General features: G+C 47.2%; 1 protein-coding gene across 1 annotated transcript in view; it reads right to left on the bottom strand.

Annotated features, from left to right (window-relative positions):
• The window catches only part of LOC138301470 (polypeptide N-acetylgalactosaminyltransferase 6-like), a 398,585-nt gene that overhangs the window by 60,682 nt on the left and 310,747 nt on the right, over positions 1 to 27,156 (bottom strand). The window contains exon 9 of the mRNA XM_069241981.1: positions 22,210 to 22,362. Coding sequence (XP_069098082.1) covers positions 22,210 to 22,362 — 153 coding nt within the window. The remainder of the gene's footprint in view (positions 1 to 22,209; positions 22,363 to 27,156) is intronic.

The raw sequence follows: 27,156 nt of genomic DNA, 5'->3' as shown, positions 1-27,156 counted from the left end.
ACACAACTATTCAAATGTAAAACTGTAATCCATACGACTCCTTACATGCATTCCACATCAGAATGTACAGTAATCCACATAATTCAGTCACTGAGTCAAAAAAATGACCCATTGGCCCAGTGCACCTATTTTCAGCCATTGTGTCAGACAAAAACTGATGCTTCCTAGCCAACACATCAGTATTTCATCATGGTGCATTGTCATTCTTCCTGAAAAACCCACACATTGCAGTTAGGTGTAAAAAAAAAAGATGTACTGGCAGAAAACATGACACAGCAGCCCAGGAAGTGATGCAATGGGTCATCCATGCTGCATACCACTTTCTCTTCTACTCACAGTCTTTGTGTCTGTGCTTGGGAGAGATTGCTGTTGTGTGTCTTTTGTGCTGTTTGCTGCCCTTGTAGTGTCCATTACGTCTAAAGTCTCCTTTGTATTTGTATTTAGTGTTGCATTGTACTGTTGGGTGGTTGTCCTAGGGGGAGATAAGTTAGTAGGGGTAGTTGGTGTAATTTGAGGTATTTGGTTCACTTTTTGGGACAATTGTGCATCAGGTGTGGGACATGTCAGGGAAGGGCCAGGAACATGCGTGGATGGTTTTGGAGGATTTATATGGCTGGTAACCCACTACCTTCCAAAAATGATGGCCATGGGAGGTTGTGTCATACAACACTACAAAACAGAGCCACACAAGCTGCGGTGGGGGAAGGCCCACTTCCACATGCTGAGGATATTTGAGGTGGACCGGATTCTGCACCAGCTCAAACATTGATGCGCTGACATCATTAGCAGGGATCGTGACCTGTTGGACTACCTTGGGATCGAGGGCAGTGGAACTATTGGTAAATACACATTCGTCTTTGGATTGTACTTGCATATAGATGTGGGCACGCCATAGGGCATAAGTCATGACTCAGGGAAGGTCTTCAATATCTGTTACTGCGCCAACCTGCATACAAGTGTTGCACAGCCCCGTAACTATGACATATGGCACATCCCTGCCCTTGTCCCCTGCGCTGTCACAGAATTTGCTGATGAGCACCAATGCAGGCACCCTTGTGCTATGGTGCAAGGTTATATGATTGACTGGGGCAAGTGTTCATGTGCAGGGAGGGATACCTTCCTGCTCATACACAATCATCAATGGCATTTACTGTTGTCTATGTGGGCTGTAGAAAGCAACAAACATAGGAAGGTGAAAAAGTTTGAGCAATCATGTATTTCTTTTCCATTGTGCCGCTGTGACTCTACTTCAGAGGTGTTGTTAGAAGATGATGCACTTTTCAGCATTGTGGTCATGGCCTGTCACTCTGTGCCACAGAACCTTCACAGAAATATTGGTCTTGTGGTGCAGGGTGACACTTGGGCTTGTAAATGAGGCCCACAGTGTCAGTGGTTCACATATGACAGGGCACAAATGCCATCACATCCCAAAAACTGCATTTCATAGAGAAAGTATGACACAAAGTTCCCACTGCTGGGCTGTCATGGCGCCCACACTGAGCAGTGTCCCTATCATACCTGTTAGCCACTTTCTCTGTGAGCCCTATGGTGCACACACCAACAGATTGTGCTGTGGGCAACATGAGGAAGTGTACATGTTTATCATACATTGCCTGCTGCAAGGGCAACATCAACATGTGCCACCCAGGGGGGCGTGTTTGAGCAGGAGCTATCCCATCTGGAGGCACTTCAGATGCTCATGTCTCAGGCAGGTGAGGGATGATTTATGTGACTCTGTACATGGCTCTGACATGCAGACTGTCATGCATCTGAATATGTCACACACATCTGTATATGATTCCAGAAGGTTGAGGTTTTGGTATGGCCAAGAGATTTATGTTTGGTGTCTATGACTATGCAGCAATGACATCTACTGATATCTGTGACATGAGGGGACAAGGATGTCTAACTCGTGTTGTATGTAGCATAGTCATGTACATCTGTTGAAAACTGTCAGGAAGGGGTTATTGCTGGTTGGGACTGAGTGTGTTATGTGAGTGATTTTGGTGCAGTGTGCGATTACACTCTGCTAACCTTGGTAATACTTTGGGTAGCTGGTCATTTCCAAGCAGTAAACAATGTACCTAAGACATGCATGTATGTTTCATCATATATGTGTACAGGTCAGCCTGGCCTACCAATGTATGTCATTCAGACACGTCAAATGGACTATTTGAGTTGGTACAACCAGAAGTGTTTTATGGCCATTTGGAGTTTAAGTGTCATGTGCAATTTGTGGCCACACTGTTCATCTTTCAATATTCACAGTGCTATTTCTCATGTTTTGTCTTGCCGGTGGACCCAAGCCTTACACCACTGGAGAGGTAGAAAGCTTCAGCAACCCCAATGCTACCAGTGAGTGTCAACCTGCATGTCTAATGACTAGTGCAAGGACTGGGTGTTTGATGTTGTATGCTGTGTAAAATGGCATGTACAAAGTGCATGTGTTTCAAATATGCCAAATTTGAGCCCATATGCTATTCCTGTATCTTGACAGTAAGAAACAGTTAATGTCCAGGATATACATTTTCGTCTGAGTAATTTCAAGGCGGTTGTGATTACCATCACTGTGGGCCCAGATGTTTGCTGGTATGACCACAGATCAATGTGCACAGTGCCAGGATCTGTGCACATATGTGGCTGCTCATTCATAGATTAACATGACAGAGGACTTCATACCTAACACAAATGTTTCCACATGCACATATAGGTTGTTGTTACAGGGTTGTCTATGTCTAATGTGTATGTGTAGCCCGCACAGGGTTGATGAGTCCAAACACAGTGATGACAGTAAGGACGTGTCAGGATGACAGGCTCCTACACATTCATGCTGGGTGTCAATATCTGGTTCACAGGACATGTTCCTGCTGTGTGTGCACATGAACATCACAGTAAATTATGTTCTTCCAGCACTGGGATGCTTGTGCATAAGGTCCTAAGGGCCTCACTTCCAAGGCCTGTGGCACAATGCGGCACAGCAAGTGCCTTGCTGCAGCACCCTGCACCACTGGGAAAGGGCAGAAATGCATTGTATCTACAAGATACGGTGCATTTCAGTCTTCTCCCCCTGCGCTGGTGAACAAACTGCTGTCATGCGCCAATGCAGGCACCTTTGCACCATGGTGCAAGGGTGCCTGCTTTGTGGTGGTGATTGTTTTTGTGCAGGAAGGGATACGTGCAAGTTGGATTTGTCTGACCTTGTAAATATTAGCTGTCACCTTGCACCACCAGAGCCTCCAAAAATATGATGCTTCATTGGCACAGTGTGCTGCTAGGGCCTCGTAAATGAGTCCATAAGTGTAGCAGGACACAGGTCACAATACCACTTTTGGAAGTGCAGTTGATTTGCCCACTCGTGGTGTTATGGCCCATTGCCTATGTTGGATGGATCAACATTGCAATCCCCTGTCACTTCCTCAACATGGCAATTTGTGTTAGACCAGAGGAATGTTTATACAGCATTGTCATATGACATGACAATACACATGCCATCTTCAGATATTGCTGGCCCTGATAGTCTCTTGGATGTACTGCAAACATATTCATACAATGGACAGCATTGACCATTGCTATGTCAAGATTTCTTTGTAGATGAGAAGTAGGGCATGCATGAACACACCCCTCAGATGGCTTTTCAGAGTGGCGGTGTGATGCATGGTGACATGAATATTGTACATGTATGTACATGCAGTGGGCTGCATGGCAGGACACATCCAGTTACTCAGGGAGTATGCAGGAAGGCATGGCACAGCCCACCATATACTGACAGGAGTTCACATAGGAGTTGTCTCATACATCTCTGTGTGATGTGACTGAGCTATCCACCCTCCATTCTCAGATATGATACCTGGCTCCTGTAGATTCCATGTAGCAATGTTCAAGATATATGCCCTTGACTTATCAAGCAGATAATGCTGTGATACAACAAATTTAACTTGCAGTCCTTGCTCAACTGACTTTAGCTTATGCAAATGGATTCAAGGGCACAGGTGGATGCAGATGGGACATTCACGGTCAATACAACATGATGGGTGTGCTATACTATGGTCACTATACTGCATTGTTCATATGCATACTCAATGCTGACATGGGCATGCCTAGTTGTCCCAAGTCGGGGCAATGCTATATTACAAAATCAGCTTAGCCTTGATTCCTTGACCATTATGGATATGTGGGTGATGGCTATTGTGTAGATGTATGTTCACTTTGACCATCAAAATGTATATGGGATTTGTTAAATGTAATATGTGATGTTTGAAGATAGTATTTCTGTGGCAATTTTCATTGTAATTTGCCAAATAAATCTTAGAATGACATATTGTATTCATGTTTACACAGGGAACATGACCCCAGCCCAGAAGAAGAAGCATGAGGTGAGGGTGGAAAGGTATCGCTATATACGTCAGGTGCGCAAGGCCTTTAAGAGGATGGCAAAGATATTTAAGATGAAGGAGAAAGCATTGTGGTCCTGGAGTGCTGTTCCCCAAGGGAGGCCCACATTGGAAAGAGCTAACAAAAGCAAGGGTCGGGCAACAGACAAGGGTGGTTCTGCAGGAGTGGGTCCCTCAACCTCCACTTACACTGCCCCATCTACCTCCCATGTCACACCACAAGTATTGGCTACTGACCTGGACCATAACACGTGGAAGGAATTGGCTAACTTGATATACCGTGTGTCAAAGCTGAAACATAAGATGGACATGATGCTCATCCTGCTCCGGGAGAGAAAGCAAGCGGTGAAAAAAAGCATGAGGAGCAGGATGGGCCAAATGGACCTTTACATCCCTTCCCCTTGTACATAGTTGTTTATATTGTTGGAGGTTTTACATGGTTTAGTGTAGTGTAGGTTAGGTGGAGTACATTGTAATTTGAAATAGAGTTGGGGACATTTGTAGGTCTTTATTTTTATCAGGTGTTTTAGTGGTGGGGGGGTTGATGTTTATGCTATGTATTAAGGTATGTGTATAGAAAAAAATACAAAAACATTGAAAACAATTGAAAATACCAAAAAATATATATTTGTTTAGGCCTTAGTTTATGTATAGCTGTAGTTACTGTTGTTCTTGTCTGCAGATGTTTTTATTTTAAGGGATGGAGGGTTGATGTTTATCACGTACCGTTACATGTATAGGCTAAGTTAGGTTAAGTTAAGATAGTTGTAGGTATCAGTTAGTTTAAGCTAGTGTAGTTTAGGTTAGGATAGTTAGGTTTGTTAGATTGGGTTGTTTTAGTCACATAGCTATGATTTTATTAAATATTGTTGTTTGCTACAGTAGAGACTCCATAATGATTTACTGTCTAGGAGTTCGCTTGTCTGCACGGAATATGCAAGGTACATGCCTTTGGCAGTGCTAGCAGTATTTGGCAACATATGTGACTGGGTAAATTCCCTATGGGCAAGTACCTTTCAGGTTGGCAAAGGAATCACATCAGCTATCTGCAAACATGGTTGAGCAATGTATGTGAAAATCTTGATGTTGATGGATTCACATCCCAAAATTGGTATTCATATGCATTTGATCTGTGTTGATAAGTCATGGTACATGCATTGATGGAATGTTGTTGTTATTGCACTCATCCTAATTCTGGGATTTGTTAATCACACACTTATGCCTGCCCCTCACAGACTCACACTTGTATCAGTTGATAGTCACATTAATGTTGACTTGTTGCTACTATCCATGCTTAGACTAACCACCTGTGGTTTGAGTTAAATCGGCTGTCACAATGACCGCATGATACGTGTTACACTACATGCTTGGGAGCCTCAAAAACTGCCTGATGGTCAACAACCATATCATATGCATCAATTATGTTTAACTCAGTCTGTGTGGGTTTGTCTCTGTCGCCAATCCACACACATCCCTTTGGCATGTACTGAGTGTATTTGCATCACACAATCCAACATGTTCATATTGGTCCAGCTTCTGACACACATACAACACAAAGGTTGTAGTTAGTGATTTTATTTACATTTGCAAATTTAAGTGATGTACAGATGTACATTTTTTGAGATAACAACCCACACAGATGTCAAGCCATTGGATGTCCAGAGAGGATCCGGGGGATGAATATGTACTGGGACGTGTTTTGGACAGGAGTGCGTCAGTGAGGAGGAGGACCACATCGCCATTAGAGAAGATTGGGCACAATGACAGTCCACATATGTGAGAGGTCAACAGTAGGAAAGTCAAATTGAGGACAGTGGCAGTTTATTTGAACACTGGCATGATCTTTAGCAAAAGGCAAAGGAGAAAGAGGGCATGTCCCACAGAGAAATGCTACCGGTCAGTTTTTCTGTTGAAAGATGTTCTTTCCAAATCTTCATCCTCTGATGTATGCGGAGGCAGGGGTGTGGTAAGTGTTGAAGTAGAGGGAGGCACACACACATCAGGGACTGAAGATGTTGATCCTGGGTTCATGGCAGTTCTCATCTGTGGGAACACCTGAGGAAGCACAGCAGCAAGGAGTAAGTATAGGGTCTGCAATGCAGCAGCAATGTCACAGTTGTAGGCACATATGCTGGCAAAGAGGAACTCCTGCTTTCACTTCATGGACTCCAATACATTTTGTATTGCCTCCAGCCCGTGGGCAACCTTGCTGGTGCCACTTTGGCTGGGCGTTTTCTCGTGCCTCTGCCTTATGACACCAGTATTGTCAGCCAGGGACTGCTGTAGGCCACAAAGCGGAGGCCACAAAGTGGAGAGTAGGTGCCTCGTTTAGCAGCCAAGTTCTCCTTATTTGGACTGAGGCACCTATGGATTGCCTCTAGGCTACCCACCATGGTCCCATTCCCCACTTTGCTCAATTTGCTGATGAGCACCAATGCAGGCACCCTTGTGCTATGGTGCAAGGTTATATGATTGACTGGGGCAAGTGTTCATGTGCAGGAAGGGATACCTTCCTGCTCATACACAATCATCAATGGCATTTACTGTTGTCTATGTAGGGACTGCTGTAGGCCACAAAGCGGAGGCCACAAAGTGGAGAGTGGGTGCCTCGTATGGCAGCCAAGTTCTCCTTATTTAGACTGAGGCACCTATGGATTGCCTCTAGGCTACCCACCATGGTCCCAATCCCCACCTGCACCTGATCTGCCAGCTCCCACTGGTCTCCTACAGCAGTTTGTTGGAATGTAAGTCCTGCGTCTTGGGAGTCCAGAGCTATGAGTGGGCTTGCAGGGGGTGTCTATTGGATGATGGGCAGATCATCTGGAGACCCTGCAATGCTGTCTATCCTCCCTGCGACCTGAGATAGTGTCTGTATGGCACCCAGGATTTGTTGGAGGGCATCCGGATGTATGGTTTGCAGCTGGTTATCTACACCATCTGAAAAGTCTAGGACAGTCAGCTGGCCAGGAGGTATATGTTCATCCTCTGCAATGAAATGGAGATATGTTAATGTTGATCTCTGCTAGACATTGACATGAGTAATCAGGTTAACAATGAAGGTTTCCAAAGGAGCACTTATTTGCCCTTCCAGCACACTGCGCAACCAGATTATCATTGTTTTTGATGCTTCGAAGGAACAGTGTGAAGGCCCTATATTTTCAAGGCAACACCAGGCACCTAATGTAGCTTGTCATGGCCCTATACATATGTATCCCTTTCAAGCATTTTACTGCGTAAAACGTGAGTTCCTTGTCTGTTGTTTTGAGTGTTCCCACATAACACACATTAAATCCAAAGAAATCTGACATATGCCCAGATTTAGATGTCTGGAAATGCATCAGATTACTACACCCCCCCCAGTTGTGGCACTGAAGTGGTGCAATGGAGAGTAATGACATTTCTCCTCATGTTTTTCCTCTTTCAATGTGTGCTCTTTTCTCCACCACACATTGAAAGTACAATACGGCGTTCATGATTGTTTATGTTCAGCAAAATGTCCCTTCCTGCACATGAGCAATCATCCCTGCAACACAGGAACCCTACACCATGGTGCAAGGGTGCCAGTGTTGGTGCAAGACAGCATTTGGTGGACCATCGCTGAGGACAGTACAGGGATGTGTTGCATATTGATAAATACAATGCAGCCCTGCACTTTCCAAACAGTGCAGCACAGCAAGCTGGCTTGCAGCACCATGTTGTGTCATTTCCTCATACAGGGGGCCCTGAATTGTACAGTGATGTGGTGTGCACCTGTTATGCATGGGTATTGATGCACAGTTTCACAACCTGTTGTCTGCTCAGAGGGAATAGACCCTGTCCTACTGGGTAGTTTAGCTCATTTACATTACCCCCATACATCCTGATGGGAGTTGTTCAACTGTGGAGTTTCATGCGTCATGTGACTCAGGGCCACACCACTATATTTGTACAGATATCCCAAAATTACCCACGTTTGGATCCTGGCACACAGGTAAGTGGCACACAGTGATCCTACCCAGATCACACATTCATTCTCACATACCTACAACAAATCAATCATACATGACCATATTGCAGTGGTACTATATGTTGTTTAGTTATGGACAGCGTGTGTTAGTACCTCGCCCCACATTGTATTGGTGGTGTGCTTAGTGTCAAGTCCCTACATTTGAATCCCACATCAGAAGGCCACCCACTTCAGCCTGGGCTCTTCCATGGGTCCTATGATTTGTGTTGGCTATGTGTTGCTGGATATCCCAGGTCTAGTCCATGTTTGACACCCTCCAACTTGTACATCTGGGACTTTGAGACAATGCTGCAGTATACTCCCTCCTGGAATGTGCCACGTGCTCCTCCCAGTCCACATGACATGTACATTGTCGTCCCCCAATGAGGTTTTCTCTGCCATCCCTTCCCAGGTGTGCCACAAGAGTTGCTCAGTCAGACCCAGTGGCACATGTGTATTTGTGTAGGTACCATGCAGTACACATGTCCATTAGCACCTCCGCAGTATGCACAGTCTCCCCCTTCTGCTGGGAGTCTGTCTGGACATCCTGGCCGGTACTGGGGTTGTGAGGTTGTCCTGAGGTATCTGGACTCCTGGGTTCTCCATTTCTGCTTCTGCAGTTTCTCCTGTTTTTTTTTAACTTTTAGGTGCAAAAGTGACGCTAGGATGGCTTGCTTCAGAATATGTGCCACAAATCAGGCTAGCATCATTTTTGCAGCACTAGTGTCATTTTTTTAATGATGCGGCACAAAAGCTAGTGTCACTTTTTTCACGCAGCCCAGATCCTAACACCATGGTGCAGTTTTGTAAATTCGGCATTAGGATCTGTCATTCTGAGGTGTTGCAATTTTTGATGCATCACTGTTCTGCGCCAGCGATGCATCACTTCTTGTAACTGAGGCCCTCAGTCTTTAGAGTATCAGCTTGAGTGATGAGGTGATATCCAAGAAAGGACGAATTTTATGATGTGCGCCAGGACAATAATGTCTTCCAGTTAAAGAGGAGTATCATTAATGTAGAGGTGAAATTTTAAACGTTATTTACTTTTATTGCAGTTACCCACAAACATACAGCTCTCCATAAAATATAGAACACTGGCAAACATTTTAATCCGTACCTCATAGTTTACAGTCTCCACAGTGATACCATAAATGTACATTGAAGAATAGGCAGGAAGACAGCGATCTCCTCATAGGCATTAGCATAACCACAAGAACCACAATAAGCCCACTTAGCACCAACATACCCAAAGACATTAGCGTTACAAGGAAATCAGAATACAGTTCACAATGCGCCGTTCTTTGCTGGGAACAAAGTTTTCCATTTTACACAAGCAATACTGTGCACAGCAGGACCAGTGCCCAGTGCATAGAATCCAATGAACGGCCATTGCCATTTACGCTTCAGGTGTGTCAGATCCGCCCTCCCCCATTGACTCCTCAGTGCTCAGTCGTGCCAGGTAGGCTTGATAATGTCCCCATATGTCGTGCGGGCCGCTAGAGCTAGGGAGGAGCTTGCTGTACGTGTCTGACTGAGAATTACAATACGCCATGTCCTTGTGCCAATCCTGTATGGTAGGTAGTGGACCCCGAGCCCAACGCATCGCCTCTCTGTGCTTCGCCAGCAACAACCATATGGCTGTCAATTGTCTAATCGCACTCTAGCTCTCTGTCATATCCGAGCAATGCCAATAGCGGCTCTGGGTCCAGGGCCTCACCCACAGTAATACCCAAATCCCAGAACATGGCCTGCCAGAAACTTTGTACACCTGGGCAGGTCCATGCCAAGTGTAAAAACCCTGTGTCTGTCTTGGCATCGTCGCGCTGTCGCGCAGGTCACTGCCCCATTTACGGGCAGTGATTCGCGCGACGGGTGCTGCTCCACCCGCCGCATTGCGGAATTGACGACGGCTCTATGTGGAGCCGTCGGCAATGTGCTGGCCCAGCATTCCACTGGGCCGGCTGGCAGAAACACTGTTTCTGCCTGCCGGCCCCATGGAATGTTGTTTATTCGGCCGGCAGGGTCTCAAGGGGGTTGGCGGTCTGTGTTCAGACCGCCAACATGAACATGGCGGGTACTCCCGCCGTGTTCATAATGACCCCCAATGTGTTGGGGCGTAGATACCTGCAATAGCGGGGTCAAAGCTGGCAAGGCTGGCAGCTTCAACATCTCCTCACCCAATAAATCCCGCAATGTGTGGCATGTCCTGTAATAATAGAATTACATTAACGGGGGGACTCGAGCACCACGTTTGTGCATTGTTGCCCATTCACACATTTTGCAGTCGCAAAAAAGATGCCTCATTGTGTTCACACCCAGGTCCTTCAGTGCCCTTATACCGACATGTTCCTGGCCTGGCGGGTACCACGTACACTAGTCCAGAGGTATCAGAGGTGAGTACAGCAGGGATCCCGCCAATATCTCGAGGAGTTGGTGTCAAACATAGAGGGTCGTGTTCAGCGAGTCAAGTACTCCATAACACCAAGTCAGGCACCTAAACAGGAGTTGGGGTGGTATACTCGGGGCTGCCGCATCAAGCTCCAACTGCACCTGTGGTAGGTCACATGGGTCATTTACCCAGTAATGGGCAAACTGCGATTGCATGGCCCTATAGTATGCCTCTAGGTCGTGAGAATTCAGTCTCCCCATATCATACGGTAAGGTTAGAGCAGAAACGCCCGCCACCTGTCCTGTCTCGCTCAGAACCGAACCACCCTCGTTCTGGATCTCCAATATCATATCGTTCTCCCATTCGGGGTGCTTTAGCGCCACCAGAGTGGCCCCCTGCCGTTCTCCCTCACCGTACACGTGCACCACTGTATACCTCCCCATGTGGTTCACCTCGCTTTGGGCTACCTCCTGAAATTCTTCCATCTTAGTTCTGACTGCACTCAAGGTAGCCCTGTCAGCTCCTATCCCAAGTTGCATTTCTAGGTGTGCAATTTCCGTCCCCAAGCGTTGGAGACGCCCATGCAGCAACCACAGTACCCTGGCATGCTTGGATAAGGTGACACTCCTTATATAAACCTTAAAGGCTTCCGACACCAGGGCAAATGTTGCCACCAACACAACATTCACCATAAAGGCGCCTCCTGGACACTGCGTCCATTGACGAGTTTGGTGGAAACAGCCATGAGAAGGCAGGTGGGTGTGGCACTTGCAGTTCAAGGTCCAGCAGGACCAGGGAATGGCCTGAATATGTGTGTGGTGAGGCCTCACAGTGATAAACCTGTGGGTCCAACTGTTGAGAGAGCAGCCAATAGTTGGTACAAGTGTGAATGTCATGAACTGAAGAATAATGTGTGTACCCTGGGACTGTTAGGTGTTTGTGGCGCCAGACATCCAGTAATCCCTCACATAGCATTATCTCAGTGACGGTTCACGCTGCTGCAGAAGGTCTTCTTGGAAGACTTCATGATCTATCCTGGTCTGCACTAAGCAAGCAGTTAAAATCTCCACCCCAGATCTCTGGTAAGTCGCCCCTTTGCTGCAACCTAGCATTAAGTGAGTGATAGAATTGTGGATCATCTTGGTTAGGGCTATACATGTCAATCAAGAAGACTGCTAAATCATTCTTATACCATTTTGGGACCGTGTACCTGCTGCTTTGATCTGCACAGACCTCCTGCAGGCGGATCCCAGGCCCCCTCCGCACCCAGATAAGTACGCCTCTGGCATGTGTTGTGAAGCCTGCTGTGCAGCACTAGTCCTGCATCCTGCATTGTGTTAAAACTCCGCTGTGCATCTTCTGCAGTAGTGCGATATCAAACTTATGTCTCTGCAAGTAGGCCACCACCTTGCTTATATTCCTGCTGTCATTAAGTCCACAGATAGTCCATATGACCTCTTGCAGTAGCCGAGGTCTGGAAGAACATGCCGTGGGCACTTGCCTGTTCTCAGTCATCTATCAACATACTCATCATTCTGGACTGTCAGGTTCATATCAAGTGCAATATTCAAAACATATGCCAACCTGGATTGTAACCGCAGTAGAACATAATAGCCGCCCTACCCACACTACGCTGTCCCACAACCACCACAGTGCCATGGTTCCCTCCCGGAACCCTTCTACACTCCATCGGCCCAGCACATCTGTCAGCAATTGTTCAACATAACGCTTCATATTTTTGACATGAGTGGACTTCACTATCTCCACAATTCTGTTGTTTCTGTGTGTGTGGGCTTTGAGGTCTGCAGTTTTGGATTGCAGTACAATAAGAAGCTTATTCACTTTTTTCTGAGATGCTGACAGTTTGACCTGCTCATCCTCTGCTCCCAATACTCGTCGCTGTACCATGTCAAGACGTTCAGCATGTTTGTTGAGCCTTTCCGACATGTGGTCTTTCCATTCCACATGTTTGCGCTTCACCGCTGCCACCAGTGCACCCACACTTTCCTTCCACACCCACACCGCTGGGACCACTACAAGGCCCCTGTAGGAGGCTGGACTGGCTTGTAGTGAGTACCAAGGGGTACTTGCACCTTGTACCAGGCCCAGTTATCCCTTATTAGTGTATAGGGTGTCTAGCAGCTTAGGCTGATAGATAATGGTAGCTTAGCAGAGCAGCTTAGGCTGAACTAGGAGACGTGTGAAGCTACTACAGTACCACTTAGTGTCATATGCACAATATCATAAGAAAACACAATACACAGTTATACTAAAAATAAAGGTACTTTATTTTTATGACAATATGCCAAAGTATCTTAGAGTGTACCCTCAGTGAGAGGATAGGAAATATACACAAGATATATATATACACAATAGCAAAAATATGCAGTATAGTCTTAGAAAACAGTGCAAACAATGTATAGTTACAATAGGATGCAATGGGGAAACATAGGGATAGGGGCAACACAAACCATATACTCCAAAAGTGGAATGCGAACCACGAATGGACCCCAAACCTATGTGACCTTGTAGAGGGTCGCTGGGACTATTAGAAAATAGTGAGAGTTAGAAAAATAACCCTCCCCAAGACCCTGAAAAGTGAGTGCAAAGTGCACTAAAGTTCCCCTAAGGACAAAAGAGTTGTGTTAGAGGAATAATGCAGGAAAGACACAAACCAGCAATGCAACAACTGTGGATTTCCAATCTAGGGTACCTGTGGAACAAGGGGACCAAGTCCAAAAGTCACAAGCAAGTCGGAGATGGGCAGATGCCCAGGAAATGCCAGCTGCGGGTGCAAAGAAGCTTCGACTGGACAGAAGAAGCTGAGGTTTCTGCAGGAACGAAAAGGGCTAGAGACTTCCCCTTTGGTGGATGGATTCCTCTTGCCTTGGAGAGTCGTGCAGAAGTGTTTTCCCGCCAAAAGGACGCCAACAAGCCTTGCTACACGCAAATCGTGCGTTTGGCGTTTTTGGACGCTGCTGGGGCCCAGGAGGGACCAGGAGGTCGCAAATTGTACCTGAAGAGAGAGGGGACGTCGAGCAAGACACAGAGCCCTCACTGAAGCAGGTAGCACCCGGAGAAGTGCCAGAAACAGGCACTACGAGGATGCGTGAAACGGTGCTCGCCGAAGTTGCACAAAGGAGTCCCACGTCGCCGGAGACCAACTTAGAAAGTCGTGCAATGCAGGTTAGAGTGCCGTGGACCCAGGCTTGGCTGTGCACAAAGGATTTCCGCCGGAAGTGCACAGGGGCCGGAGTAGCTGCAAAGTCGCGGTTCCCAGCAATGCAGCCCAGCGAGGTGAGGCAAGGACTTACCTCCACCAAACTTGGACTGAAGAGTCACTGGACTGTAGGGGTCACTTGGACAGAGTCGCTGGATTCGAGGGACCTCGCTCGTCGTGCTGAGAGGAGACCCAAGGGACCGGTAATGCAGCTTTTTGGTGCCTTCGGTTGCAGGGGGAAGATTCCGTCGACCCACTGGAGATTTCTTCGGAGCTTCTGGTGCAGAGAGGAGGCAGACTACCCCCACAGCATGCACAAGCAGGAAAACAGTCGAGAAGGCGGCAGGATCAGCGTTACAGAGTTGCAGTAGTCGTCTTTGCTACTATGTTGCAGGTTTGCAGGCTTCCAGCGCGGTCAGCGGTCGTTTCCTTATCAGAAGGTGAAGAGAGAGATGCAGAGGAACTCGGCTGAGCTCATGCATTCGTTATCTAAAGTTTCCCCAGAGACAGAGACCCTAAATAGCCAGAAAAGAGGGTTTGGCTACCTAGGAGAGAGGAAAGGCTACTAACACCTGAAGGAGCCTATCAGCAGGAGTCTCTGACGTCACCTGGTGGCACTGGCCACTCAGAGCAGTCCAGTGTGCCAGCAGCACCTCTGTTTCCAAGATGGCAGAGGTCTGGAGCACACTGGAGGAGCTCTGGACACCTCCCAGGGGAGGTGCAGGTCAGGGGAGTGGTCACTCCCCTTTCCTTTGTCCAGTTTCGCGCCAGAGCAGGGGCTAAGGGGTCCCTGAACCGGTGTAGACTGGCTTATGCAGAATTGGGCACATCTGTGCCCAACAAAGCATTTCGAGAGGCTGGGGGAGGCTACTCCTCCCCTGCCTTCACACCATTTTCCAAAGGGAGAGGGTGTTACACCCTCTCTCAGAGGAAGTTCTTTGTTCTGCCATCCTGGGCCAGGCCTGGCTGGACCCCAGGAGGGCAGCTGCCTGTCTGAGGGGTTGGCAGCAGCAGCAGCTGCAGTGAAACCCCAGGAAGGGCAGTCTGGCAGTACCAGGGTCTGTGCTACAGACCACTGGGATCATGGAATTGTACCAACAATGCCAGGATGGCATAGAGGGGGCAATTCCATGATCATAGACATGTTACATGGCCATATTCGGAGTTACCATGGTGAAGCTACATATAGGTAGTGACCTATATGTAGTGCACGCGTGTAATGGTGTCCCCGCACTCACAAAGTTCAGTGAATTGGCTCTGAACAATGTGGGGGCACCTTGGCTAGTGCCAGGGTGCCCTCACACTAAGTAACTTTGCACCTAACCTTTACCAGGTAAAGGTTAGACATATAGGTGACTTATAAGTTACTTAAGTGCAGTGTAAAATGGCTGTGAAATAACGTGGACGTTATTTCACTCAGGCTGCAGTGGCAGGCCTGTGTAAGAATTGTCAGAGCTCCCTATGGGTGGCAAAAGAAATGCTGCAGCCCATAGGGATCTCCTGGAACCCCAATACCCTGGGTACCTCAGTACCATATACTAGGGAATTATAAGGGTGTTCCAGTAAGCCAATGTAAATTGGTAAAAATGGTCACTAGCCTGTTAGTGACAATTTGAAAGTAATGAGAGAGCATAACCACTGAGGTTCTGGTTAGCAGAGCCTCAGTGAGACAGTTAGGCACCACACAGGGAACATGTACATGCACACCTATGAGCACTGGGGCCCTGTGTGACAGGGTCCCAGTGACACATACATATAGGCCACAAACCTATGAGCACTGGGGTCCTGACCAGCAGGATCCCAGTGACACATAACAACCATACTGAAAACATAGTGTTTTCACTATGAGCACTGGGGCCTGGCTATCAGGATCCCAGTGAGACAGTGAAAACAGTGACAAACACCCTGACATACACTCACAAACAGGCCAAAAGTGGGGGTAACAAGGCTAGAAAGAGGCTACTTTCTCACAGCCCCCTCTTAGGGTCCCCTTTTTACTCCTCACAGGTAGGTAGAAATCACATCAGTCATCAAGGATCACGGTGGGAGAAAGGAAACAGTCACTAGAGCGGGGGTGCAATCGCGACACCAGCATCGCCATTGGCTGGAGCCCCAATTTGCTGCACAAGGGCCACACCGCAGAGCTCACCAGTCTGCGGCGCAATGCAGGGAGCTATGGCGCCCACCAGTAGGTCCTCAGTTGTTCATGATACTGGGATGCTCTCGTCAGGAGGGGCGCTGAGCGCTCCTGGGTCTTCTTCAGAATTATTTATCAGGTGCTGCACAGGTGCTCTTCAAACTCACCTGCAGCACCTGGGAGCTTCTAAGTGCTGCAAGCCACTCTAGCACCAGGAGCCATCCGCGCCAACCTCAGCTGTTACAAATCTTGCACGTGGTACCCGAACATGAGCCCCCCCCCAGTATGCAGCTCAATTTTCACCCTTGGTTCTCAAAACTGCATCTTCCAGGCCACTGGGCATTGGGTAGGGGGAAGACGCTCTCAGGAGGCAGCGTGCTGTGTCCTCTCACTCTCAGGTGTCCTGGCATATACCCTCAGCCTTCAAACCACTGTCTGCTGTGCTGCCTCGTAAGTGCCAGAGCCAGCGATCTATTTATTGGGAGTGCACCAGTCCCAGTCGAGGCAGAGACCACAGGCACCTCAGGCTGCAAAGCTAAGTCGGGCGTGGGCCCAGTCCAGCCGGCTGCATTGTGACTAGGCCCACCCCCGTCCTCCCTCTGACTCCCATCCCACTGCTGCCTCCTCACTCAGGTTGCCGGGTGCCGCCCACAGCCAGTGGCATTCGCCACAGGTAGCCTCCTCCACTGTTTGGTCCTGGCCAGCCAGAACATTTTCCTTGGCTATGTCAGTATGTCACTGCTCTGATGCGTCACTGCAAGAGAGCAGGCAGCCGACCATTGTTCGGTCCCTTCTGAAGCTAAATCGGGCAGTTTTGGGGTTGGTAGTTGTGGCTGACTAAAGGAAATATATGTTGGGCTGCCTTTCCACTCTATTAGTGCATCATACTTGACTGGATCATGCCGGATTGTCGTTTGGCCGGAGGAGCCCCCCCCCAAAAAAAATAAATCTTTAGTGTACCAGAAGTGAGTCGAGGGACTCCCTGTACAGGTTGAAGAGCTTTAACCCTTGAAGAACCCTTTGAGTATGGGCGGAAGGGACTAGAAGGGAGTTTACCAATTGTATCTAGGGGCTGTGCTTTTAGAACAGCCTTTCAGGAAATGTCTATGGTTCCTCCTGCTAGCAGGGAATTCAGTGGGACAGTGAATCTCACTGAAGGGTCCCTCCATCTTAATATTGTTTAAAAAAAACCACAAAAAAATGGAAAAACAGAGGACGGAGAGGCCAAGGATTATGAAAAGGCAAAGATTGTACAACTAAAAATGTTCACATTTGTACTATATTTGGTCTTTATTAAAATATATATCTTACATTCTAGGTGGTAGCACTCTTTGAATGGAATGAGGCTGAGGTCCAGCTGAAGGAGGTAGTCTTTAACTGATGAGCATATGGTTGAAAATCTATTGTTCACATCAACATCTTCTAACAGAAATATCTTGTCCCGTAGATGGCTTACAAAAATATCATCGCATTGGTTCTAGTTGTTGTAGGAAGCTGGCTCTCTACATAGTGAACTAAAATGAAGTACACTGCACAGAGAGTCCAGTGGATCCCCAATTGGTATTGCAGAGGCAAAAGTAGATAGGACTAATGCTCTATTTTGTGGTAGTGTGGGCGAGCAGTGAGGATTATCAGAGGGTAGTGCTAAGCATTTGTTGTACTCAGAGGCAATAAATGAGACATACACACAAAGAATAAATCCAAGACCAATTTAGAAAAATTGATATTTCTATATATGCTTCAAACCCAAGAACTTTGTAATCATGTAAGTATACTTTTAAGCATGAATATTTTGCAGTTTCAGAAATAGATACAATGCAATTTTCAGAGTTCTCTCAATGTTATCCTAAAGAGGAAAACAATGTTCAGCAATTGCAGGGTTAACAAAGACTTACAAAGCCAATCTCAGGGAGTTAAGGTAAGTACTGGCTACTGATCAGAAGCACACCAAGTCACACTGGGGCGGCCAGGTGCAGAGGTGCAGTAAGGTGTTGGGTACCCAATGGTTTACTATTGGAGGTTGGTCCTCATGAAGACAGGATACAGGCTCTGTCTAGGAAGCCAGTCAAGGACAAAAAGCAGGTAGGTAGTTGACATGGGGTACTCGGGAAGTAGGTGCACCTTTGGTCCTCTTCTCCTTTGCCCAGGAACTACAGATGCAGTGGTGTCTTTAGGAGTTGGGTTTTCACATCCAGGAGCACTCGGGGCCATGGGGGTCCTGTGTGTTGGGGATGCAGGCGTTGTCAGGGAGTCCGACAGAGGTGGACCCAGGGTGAATCTCAGCTCTTAGGAGCCGGGGGACGTCCTTGGCACTGAAGACCCACCTCCACTGGGGTCAGGGGTGAAGGGTGCAGCGGTTGCAAGCTTGTGGGAGAGGAGGCCTGTGTGTAGAGGCTGCAGGTGTCTCGGGACAGTCCAAGATGGGTGATACCACACTGGACTCGGTCTCTGGGCAGCTGGGGACCTGCATTTGCACCGTCTGTTGGCTTCATCGCGGGTCGTGAATGTCAGGTGCAGTGGTCCCTTCTGGTGTTGGGTTTCCATCAGTTGCAGAGTCTTTTCTTTGGAGTTTCTTGTTGCAGTACAAGTCCGCTGCCCACGTGAGACTTGAGTCTTTATTGAAGGCTGGATGAGTTGCCTGCTTGCGCAGGATCCTTTGAGGTCGGTAGGCAGGCTGGAGGGGCCACTTCCAGGCCAGCTGCTTCTTCTTGTCCTCGTCTGCGGGTGCCACTCTTCTTTGTCCGGGTCTTCTTAAGTTGTCGAAATCAGAGTTCTAGGGCTTAGGGGTGCCCTGGCTACTGAGTCTGCAGTATCCAGACCAGGCTGGATGAGCTGTTTGGCCGCAGCTTGGGTACCCCTGCATATCCTGCTGCAAGCTAGGCACTACAGTTCTAGCCGTGCCCATCAGCGCATGCACACATCCACCCATCACACAGGTAGCATTGACCGATTTTAGGGCCATATTGCAAGATGAGAAAGTCTTTTTAGCCGCTTGCTCCATCCTCTTGGACTCCTTGTCCGATGGAGTAACAGGAAAGGAACCAGGTGCAGAATGAGCCGAACAAGAAGCCTGGACCACCAAGCTCTCAGGAGTTGGATACTGGGACAAAAATCCTGGATCCCCAGGAGCAACCCTGTACCTCCTTGCCACAGTTCTGCACACAGCTGGCGATGTCACAGGCTTTCTCCAAACCTCTAAAATAGGCTCCATAAGAGCATCATTGAAATGGAGCAGGGGCTCCGCTGAAGTAGAGAAAGGATGTAAAACTCCAGTCAAACTGTTTGTTTTAAATTCAGCAGCTGGCAATGGAAGCTCCAAAAAATCTGCAGCCTTCTTTATGACAGAATGATAGGAAGCGGCCTCTTCCGTAAATTCCCCCGGGGATTAAATATCCCACTCAGGGGAGGTGTCTAGCCCACTACCTGAGTCCAGGCCCTGAAACTCTCCCAAGGGCTCAGCAATCTCTCCTTCCTCCAATAGTTGTCTCTGGTACTCTTGCTCTTCCAAGAGCATCAACGCTCTCCTCGACCTCAACCTGGCCTCCAACCTCGGCGTCAACAGAGAGTTAGCCGACGTCGATGACGCTGGCTTCAAAACAGATGGGTGCGGCAAGGGAGAAGGAGATGCACTCTGTCCCGACTGGGACCCATCCAGCACCGAAGTTGACTCCATCAGCGCCGTCAGCATAGGAGGCGACATCATCAGCAGCGCCGGCCTATGAAGCGATGTCATCGGCGCCGAACCGGCACCCTCAGCCTGATAGAAAGACACAAACGGAGCTGACTATTATGGAGCCCGAGTCGCCCAAGGAGAACGCCAAAGGACCTGTGGGACCAGCCAGTGCACCAGCAGGGGCCATAGCCTTATTAAAGATACTGAATATGGCATTCAGAAAAGCCACTGGATCCGCTCCCGGAGTCGGGAAGGCAGGAAACCTTTGTTCTTCATGCGGCGCTTGGGTCGGATCCGGAACCTGTGCCACCGACTCCTGAACCTCAGGCAAAAAGTGAGTTGGAGGACTCGGCGGGGACTCGACCACCTCGATGAGTGATGGTGCGGAGAAGCCTGAGGACTTTGAGGCTGGGGAGTTACAGTAGGACTAACCTACTACGCCGTATGACACAGTCTAGATGGAGACCGAGATCGAGACCGATCTCTAGAAGAACAACATCGAGAGTCATGCTGGTGCCGCTTCTTGTGTGACCTCGACGACTTATGGGATGACGAGTCCCTTGTCTTGGATTGTCGGTGACTTCTGTGTCCTTTCTTCGCTTTAGTTAAAAAGAGCTTAGCTTCTCTTTCTTTCAGCGCCTTTGGATTCATACTTTGGCAGGACACACACTCTTCTACGTCGTGGTCCGAACTAAGACACTATGAACAGTCATCATGAGGGTCCATGACAGACATACGACCCCTGCACTCCCCAAGGTTTAAATCCTGACTTCTTAGGAAAAAGACATTGTAACAGGTACAATAAGACACCTTCGAAACAGTAGCTTCTCATGAGCTAGGAGAAAACCGTTAGCGTTGAAGGCACGGAAAAAAGGGAACTGACGTCAGGACGCCGACGAGGACTTCTTATTGCCACGATGACGTCAGACAGAGTCGCGTGCGGAGCAGTACAATTGTGACGTCCTCATCGACGTGAAGAGCTGGGAAGAAAGTTTCAGTCGAATGCTGGCGCATTGGGAGAATTCATAAGGTGAGGAATCCACAGGTAGTTGTATCCATCTGAATACTCAATTTGGATGGTGGTACAGGGAGTGCCAGGTGGTAGCCAATGGGTAGACCACCTTGAGGGTGACTACACCCTTCTTATGGGAATTTGAGAAGTAGTGTCCACTTCAGTTTGCCCACCTTAGGGGTGGGATTGGCATTGAAGTGATGACTCCTCCTAATTTAACTAATTGTTCCCCCTGTGCTGCTGCCAAAAGTGGGGACAGTTTAGGGGGAATTGGTCATCTCTGCTAACTGGAGAGACCTGGGTCACATTGCAAAGGTGGCAAGGCCTTTGAAGTTACCCCCCTATAGAATGGCCATCCTGCCTGGGAGAAGAAGTCACACCTCTGCCCAGAGCAGGCCTATGTCTTAGGCCCTCGAGAGTGGGGCTTTCACCTTGAGAAGCCAGAAGCACTTCTGTGGTGGCTGAACTGGTCAGGACCAGTCAGTAAGCACACTAGTAGCTGGTAGGTTTTCAGGGGGGCACCTCTAAGGTGGTCTTTGTGTGCATTTTTTAATAAATTCATCTCTGGGGTCAGTGAGGGTTTACTATTCTGAGATGTTTTATACAAAGAAGCCACATGTTCGTAATGACCAGTGTCCAGTACATGCATTTATAATGGCATCCCAGTGCACTTACTATGTCTCAGAATCGACACAGACATAGCAGGGGCATATCTGCTCATGCATATATGCCCTCACATGTGTCTGGATGCACACTGCCTTAGGGGCAACTTAGACCTGGCACACACAATGATAGGGGACCTGGCACACAGGGGTGCACGACAGGTCGTGTTTTGAATTTGGGCTGCACCAACACACCCAGTCTGCAATGGCAGCACTGTGTGGGTTTGGTGAGGGGTCCCTGAGGGTGGCGCAAGTGGTGCTGCAGCCCTCAGAGACATTCCTTAGTACCCCAGGCCCTATGTACCAGGGGTACCATTTACTAGGGACTAACATTGGTAGCTAAGGAGTTTGCCAATTGTGCAAAACAACTGTGCAGTTTTGGGGGAACAGATCTGGCACTGGGGACCTGTTTAGCAGGGACCCAGTGACCTAACAGTCAAAGCCACATCAGAAACCAGACAAAACGGGGGGACTAACCATGTCAAAAAGGGTGCTTTCCTGCAGTTTGTATTACCAACAATGTTTAGGACAAAATATATTTGCCAGGTGACATTCTGTGTATAACAATATTATTATTGTGCATAACAGTAATATCATTAACAATAATCATTATATATAGAGTCGTAATGTAACAATTTATTTTCAGTGTTTATTGTCTGGCTCCTCAAGAGGTATGCTGGCCTTATGTGTGTAGGTGATTTTAGCCTCATGTGTCCCCATCCCTGCTCTATAAGACATACCTGTATGAAGGCAAATTTCTGGTAGTCTGACCCGACGGTGACCATCTGGGTAGATACACACTTCTCCAACGTGATATTAGTCAAGGTGGCGGTGAGGCAGAGTTGTTTTCCTATACTGTGCTGCACTTCCCGCTCGGAGCTGTATTCAAAATACTAGAGAATGGAACAGAAGAAAAGAGGGAAGCGGAGAAAAGTGGATAATCAAATCAAGTACTGTCCTACATTTTGCCTTGCATTCTCCCTGCATAGGGTTGCTCCATCTGCTAGGATCTAAGTTAATTGCCCCAAGCAGTATTTTACAAATCATTCCACTCCCTCACTACTCTGGATTTCATTGACTGTAGGTGAAAAAGTTAATTAATCAAAGGCCCATGGTTGTATGTGATTTAATAGAAAAACAAATTTATAGAACACCATTACTGATAATACATTTCATCTAAACTCTTTACTGGAAATTTGCACAATGAAAGACTTTTACGATTTCATAGAAACCAATTCATAGAATGTTTTTCAAAATTGGCTAATGCAATGATTGCAAGTTTTACTTCCAGGAACATTTTTGTTAGAGGTGTTTGTTTCAGTGCTTTAATTGAGGGACATTATTTTGGATTTTATCTTTTACATCGTCAAACAATTATTTTGGATGTTTTTATTTGGTTGACCCTTCACCTCCCCTAAGCACCATCCATCCGTGGCCCCCACAACACCCCCACACACCAGCCATCCCTGCCTCCTAAAAACCGTGCTCTGCCCATACACTCCACCGATCCCTGACCCTAAAGCCCATCACTAACCCAAAACTCCACCCATTCCTGAACCATTAGAACCCTTCACCACCCCTAAACTCTACCCATCAGTGAACCCTAAAAATCCTTATGAGTGTTGAACTTTGCCCATCCATGAACCCTAAAACTCCTCAACACCCGAACACTCAACCCATCCCTGAATCCTACAAAACCTCAGCACCCTTAAACTCTACTCATCCATGAACCCTAAACCCTCCTCCTTACCCTGAGCTCCACAAATTCCTGCTCTCTAAAAAAAACCTCACCAATCCTAAACGTCATCTATCCCTGACCCCTGAAAACCCCTTTCTATGCCTGAACTCCACCTATCCATCACCCCTAAACATCACTACCTCTAAACTTCACCAAAGTTTAATGCAAATTGGATTTTACCTGAATATTTTCTTTCCTTTATAATGTTTCCTGTAATTTACAATTTATTTGTAGTTCCTTAAAATCATCTTACATTACAATTGGTTTTCCTCAGGACGTTCCCCCTACATTGTGGTTTTTAATTTTTTGTTATTCATTAATTCACATATATCAGAGACTCACACTATCTCTTCTCCACTCTGAAAACATCCATATTACAGTATATTTAATACATCATCTTTAGTTCCCAAAGTAAGTGTTTCACTCAGTGAATGTCAATGCCTGATAAGTTGCATATTCATATAATTTTATATACTCTATCTAATGCCCAAGACTAGCTTAGCTAAAACCTGGAGAATATTATACTTGGGGAAGGCTCAACTTTTAACCCTTGCCTTGACCACAGCTGATAGAATAAGTATATACTTCCAGGGCCATCACCTTCTACCTTTTCGGGCTCTTCGATGTGATCCACTTGATAATATGCCGTAAAGTGTACTTTGTAAAGCCACACATATTCTTGTCGAGACAACTGTATTATTGCAAATTGCCCTGATGATGGAACTACAAACAGAAGTTGTTTAATTCAACCAGAGATATTATTTCCGATCCAGTTGTCACCCTCACTGTTGTTTATCTCAACATCAATAGTATTGGCATTGCTGAGGATGCAAGATAGAGTAAATATGGCACTCCACGGCTAAACAGAGACTGCAGATTTCAAGACGGCATCAAAGGGGGTTTTGCTGCCGCTGAGCGTAGCCAAAGAAGACTAGTGGTGAATACCAGGGGACCTACAGCAGCCTTAGACCTTTAAGAAGTGTTGGGGGCAGCCTGGAATGCCTGGTCACCCAAGATTTGAGGGCAGAAGGTACACAGCTCAACCGACGGAAACCCTGTATAGATATCTGGATATCCCACGCATACCATGGCGTATAAACAGTGAAAGAAGGAGGACTTCCCTTCGAGGGGCAATGCAAAGGCAAGGGTGAGTCACAGCCTGAAGAAGGTGACAAGGGGCAGGATCTTACTTAGGGAGTGTGCACTATGCTGCACACTATTACAGCAATGAGATCTGACATACTGGAAACATCAAGTGGGGCCCCCGATGGCACTTTAATTTAAAAAATAATTACTTACCTATACTTACCTTACTTACCTGGGATGGGGTTCGCCATTCCTCCGGTGTCTCTGGTGTGGTTGGGGGTTTTCTTGGGGCTTGAGGAGGGCACCTGTGGACCCATTCCATGGTGTTTAACATGTCCACAGGTCCCTTAATGCCTGGTCTGACCCAAGCAAGCAAACTTTGCACTATTATTTAGCCCCTCCCCCACCCGTGCGTCATTTTAGCACAGGGGGATAAATATGGCGCTATGGGGTTAGAACCATTTTTTAGATGGGAACGCCTACCTTGCATCTCATTGACGCAAGGTAGGTTCATGCATCTAAAAAATGGTGCAAACTCCAATATTTGACGTTAGACCAGTCTAACGTCAAAATATAAATATGGAGTTAGTTTTGCTCCAAATTTGCGTAAAAAAAAATGAAGCAAATTTGGCACAAATGGGGGATTAATATGCCCCTAAGTGTTTTTAAAAAAGCACTAAGATGGGGAAAGGAAAAAGGAAAAAAAGGGCTGTGACGCGGCCAGCACAGGCCGCATCATAGCATTGTATTTTCTTATGGTTGGTAGTGTGGGAACAACATAGACAAAAGGAGGGTAGGGGTGATAAGGAAGAGGCAGCACAGGCGATGGGAGGTGGGAGGCAAGAGGCAACATGGGCAATGGGGGGTGGGAGGCAAGTGGCAACACAGACAACAAGAAGTAGGGGGTGGAAGGGAAGTAGCAACACAGACAATGGGAGGGTGAGGTGGAACCGAAGAAGCAGCATGAACAACTGTGATGGTATCCAGGTGCTTGAGCAGGTGTGTAGGTCGACCAAGAGTAGGTGTGGACCATCCGAAGGAGATCTGTGTGGTTAGTTGAACAGCTTCTTGTGGAAGTTGAGTAGTGAAGAAGTGGCCTGATGTGCTGGGCGCATGAGGGAGGTCGTTCAAGGTCTTGAGGTGATGCAGGATAAAACAAGACATCTGTAGATGTGTGGGATATGTGCGAGAGAGAGATGTAGATCACAGTTGTCTGGTGGGTTGGTGGAAGTGAAGGCGAGGGTTGAAGTACGCAAGTCCACTCTTGTGGAAGGCCTTGAATGAGTAGGTGAGCAGCTTGAATTGGCAGCATTTGCGGATGGGGATCCAGTGGAGCTCTCTGAGGCATTTGATGTATGTGTTGATGACGGATGTGAGCGTGGAGTTGATTGTGGCTCCTGCTAAGTTGTAGATCTGGTGTAGGAATAGGTCTGGGGGGCTCCTTAGTGGATGGATTTCATGATTGCAGCAGTGTCATCGCTGGTAAGTGGTGTCCAGTCACTAAGGTGATTGTCATCGCTTGTGGTAGTGGGAGTTGGTTGATGTCTTCTGGGTTGGGCTGGGGTTGAAGTTGCTGTAGACCTTTAATTTTGTTGTGGAAGAAGTCTGAGACGTTGCTGCAGAGTTCTAGTGAAGATGTGACGGTGTTGGTTAATGCTGCAGGGGTGCAGAATCCTTTGACAATGGCAAAAAGTTATTTGCAGTTGCTAAAGCTGATTTCTATCCTTAGTGCCAGAGCTTTTTTGCTTGTTTCTCTAATTCAGTGGTGGCAGCGTCTGAGTACAGCCTTCTATATTGTTCTGGCTGTGGTGTGTTGTCTGGTTCTTTATTTCCTTTCCAGTTATTTGCAGTAGTGTTTGGATTCCCTGGTGTCGGCATACCAGCTTGCTTGCTTGTTGGTTATCCTCTGGTGATGTTTGATAACACCCTGTCTTTTGACACCCAGGTTAATAGAACTGTGAGTTTGTGCTTCAGGATGATTGGAATGTTAAAGAAAATATTGTTTAACAGGACTGGAGTGATCATTGCCCTTATCACCTCACGTGTAGATTACTGCAACGCCCTCTATCTTAATGTGAACCAACTTTCATTAAACAAGCTCTGAATAATCCAGAATTTGGTCGGCCGCCTGGTCTTGGAACCCCCCCAAACATTGCTTGGTGAGGGATGGCTTGAGATCTCTGCTTTGGCTGCCTGTTAGGATGCGGGTTTTCTTTAAAGCACTTTGACGCATCTAGCTCTTTATGCGCAGGGGTCACAATATCTTAAGATGGCCCTGAATTGGTATGCACTCACGAGGACTCTCAGATCAGTGGGAAGGTTTAAGGTGATGGTGCCACAATGCAGGTAAGCAAGATGGGGGTGAAAGTGCTTTCACGTTAGTGGAGACAAGGTTATGGATCTCCCTTCCTGTTCATTTTAGGTGTCTGAGTTCACACAAGCCTTTTCACAAGCAAGTTAAAACATGGCTCTTTGCGCTATAGTCGTCAACAGGGATTGTCTCCTTGTTGGTTATTCCTGGTTCAGGCGGTTTTTTTTCCCTGAGTTCGCTTTTTCCTAACGCTTTGATGCCTTGCGTGTCTAATGTGCTTTATGAATGGCAACTACAAATACAAAACTAAGATTTGATACAGAATCCCTAACACAAATTTACCATACTTTTAATGTCATCGTCAAACCCCTCACTGAGCACCCTTTAGATACATCATCATTGTTAGACCACCATGACAACTTATTTGAAGCCTTGCACTATTTTTGGACCAAGGAGCTCAGACATAAAAAGGGCCCCATGCAGCAGTCACCAGCCTGGTTCTCTAAATACTGCCATAAGTCTAAAGGGCAATTAATTGAAGCTGTTAAAAAG

Source organism: Pleurodeles waltl, chromosome 6 (genome assembly GCF_031143425.1).
Source record: "Pleurodeles waltl isolate 20211129_DDA chromosome 6, aPleWal1.hap1.20221129, whole genome shotgun sequence".
NCBI classification, from domain to species: domain Eukaryota; kingdom Metazoa; phylum Chordata; class Amphibia; order Caudata; family Salamandridae; genus Pleurodeles; species Pleurodeles waltl.
This window is presented reverse-complemented; position numbering and strand designations above follow the sequence as displayed.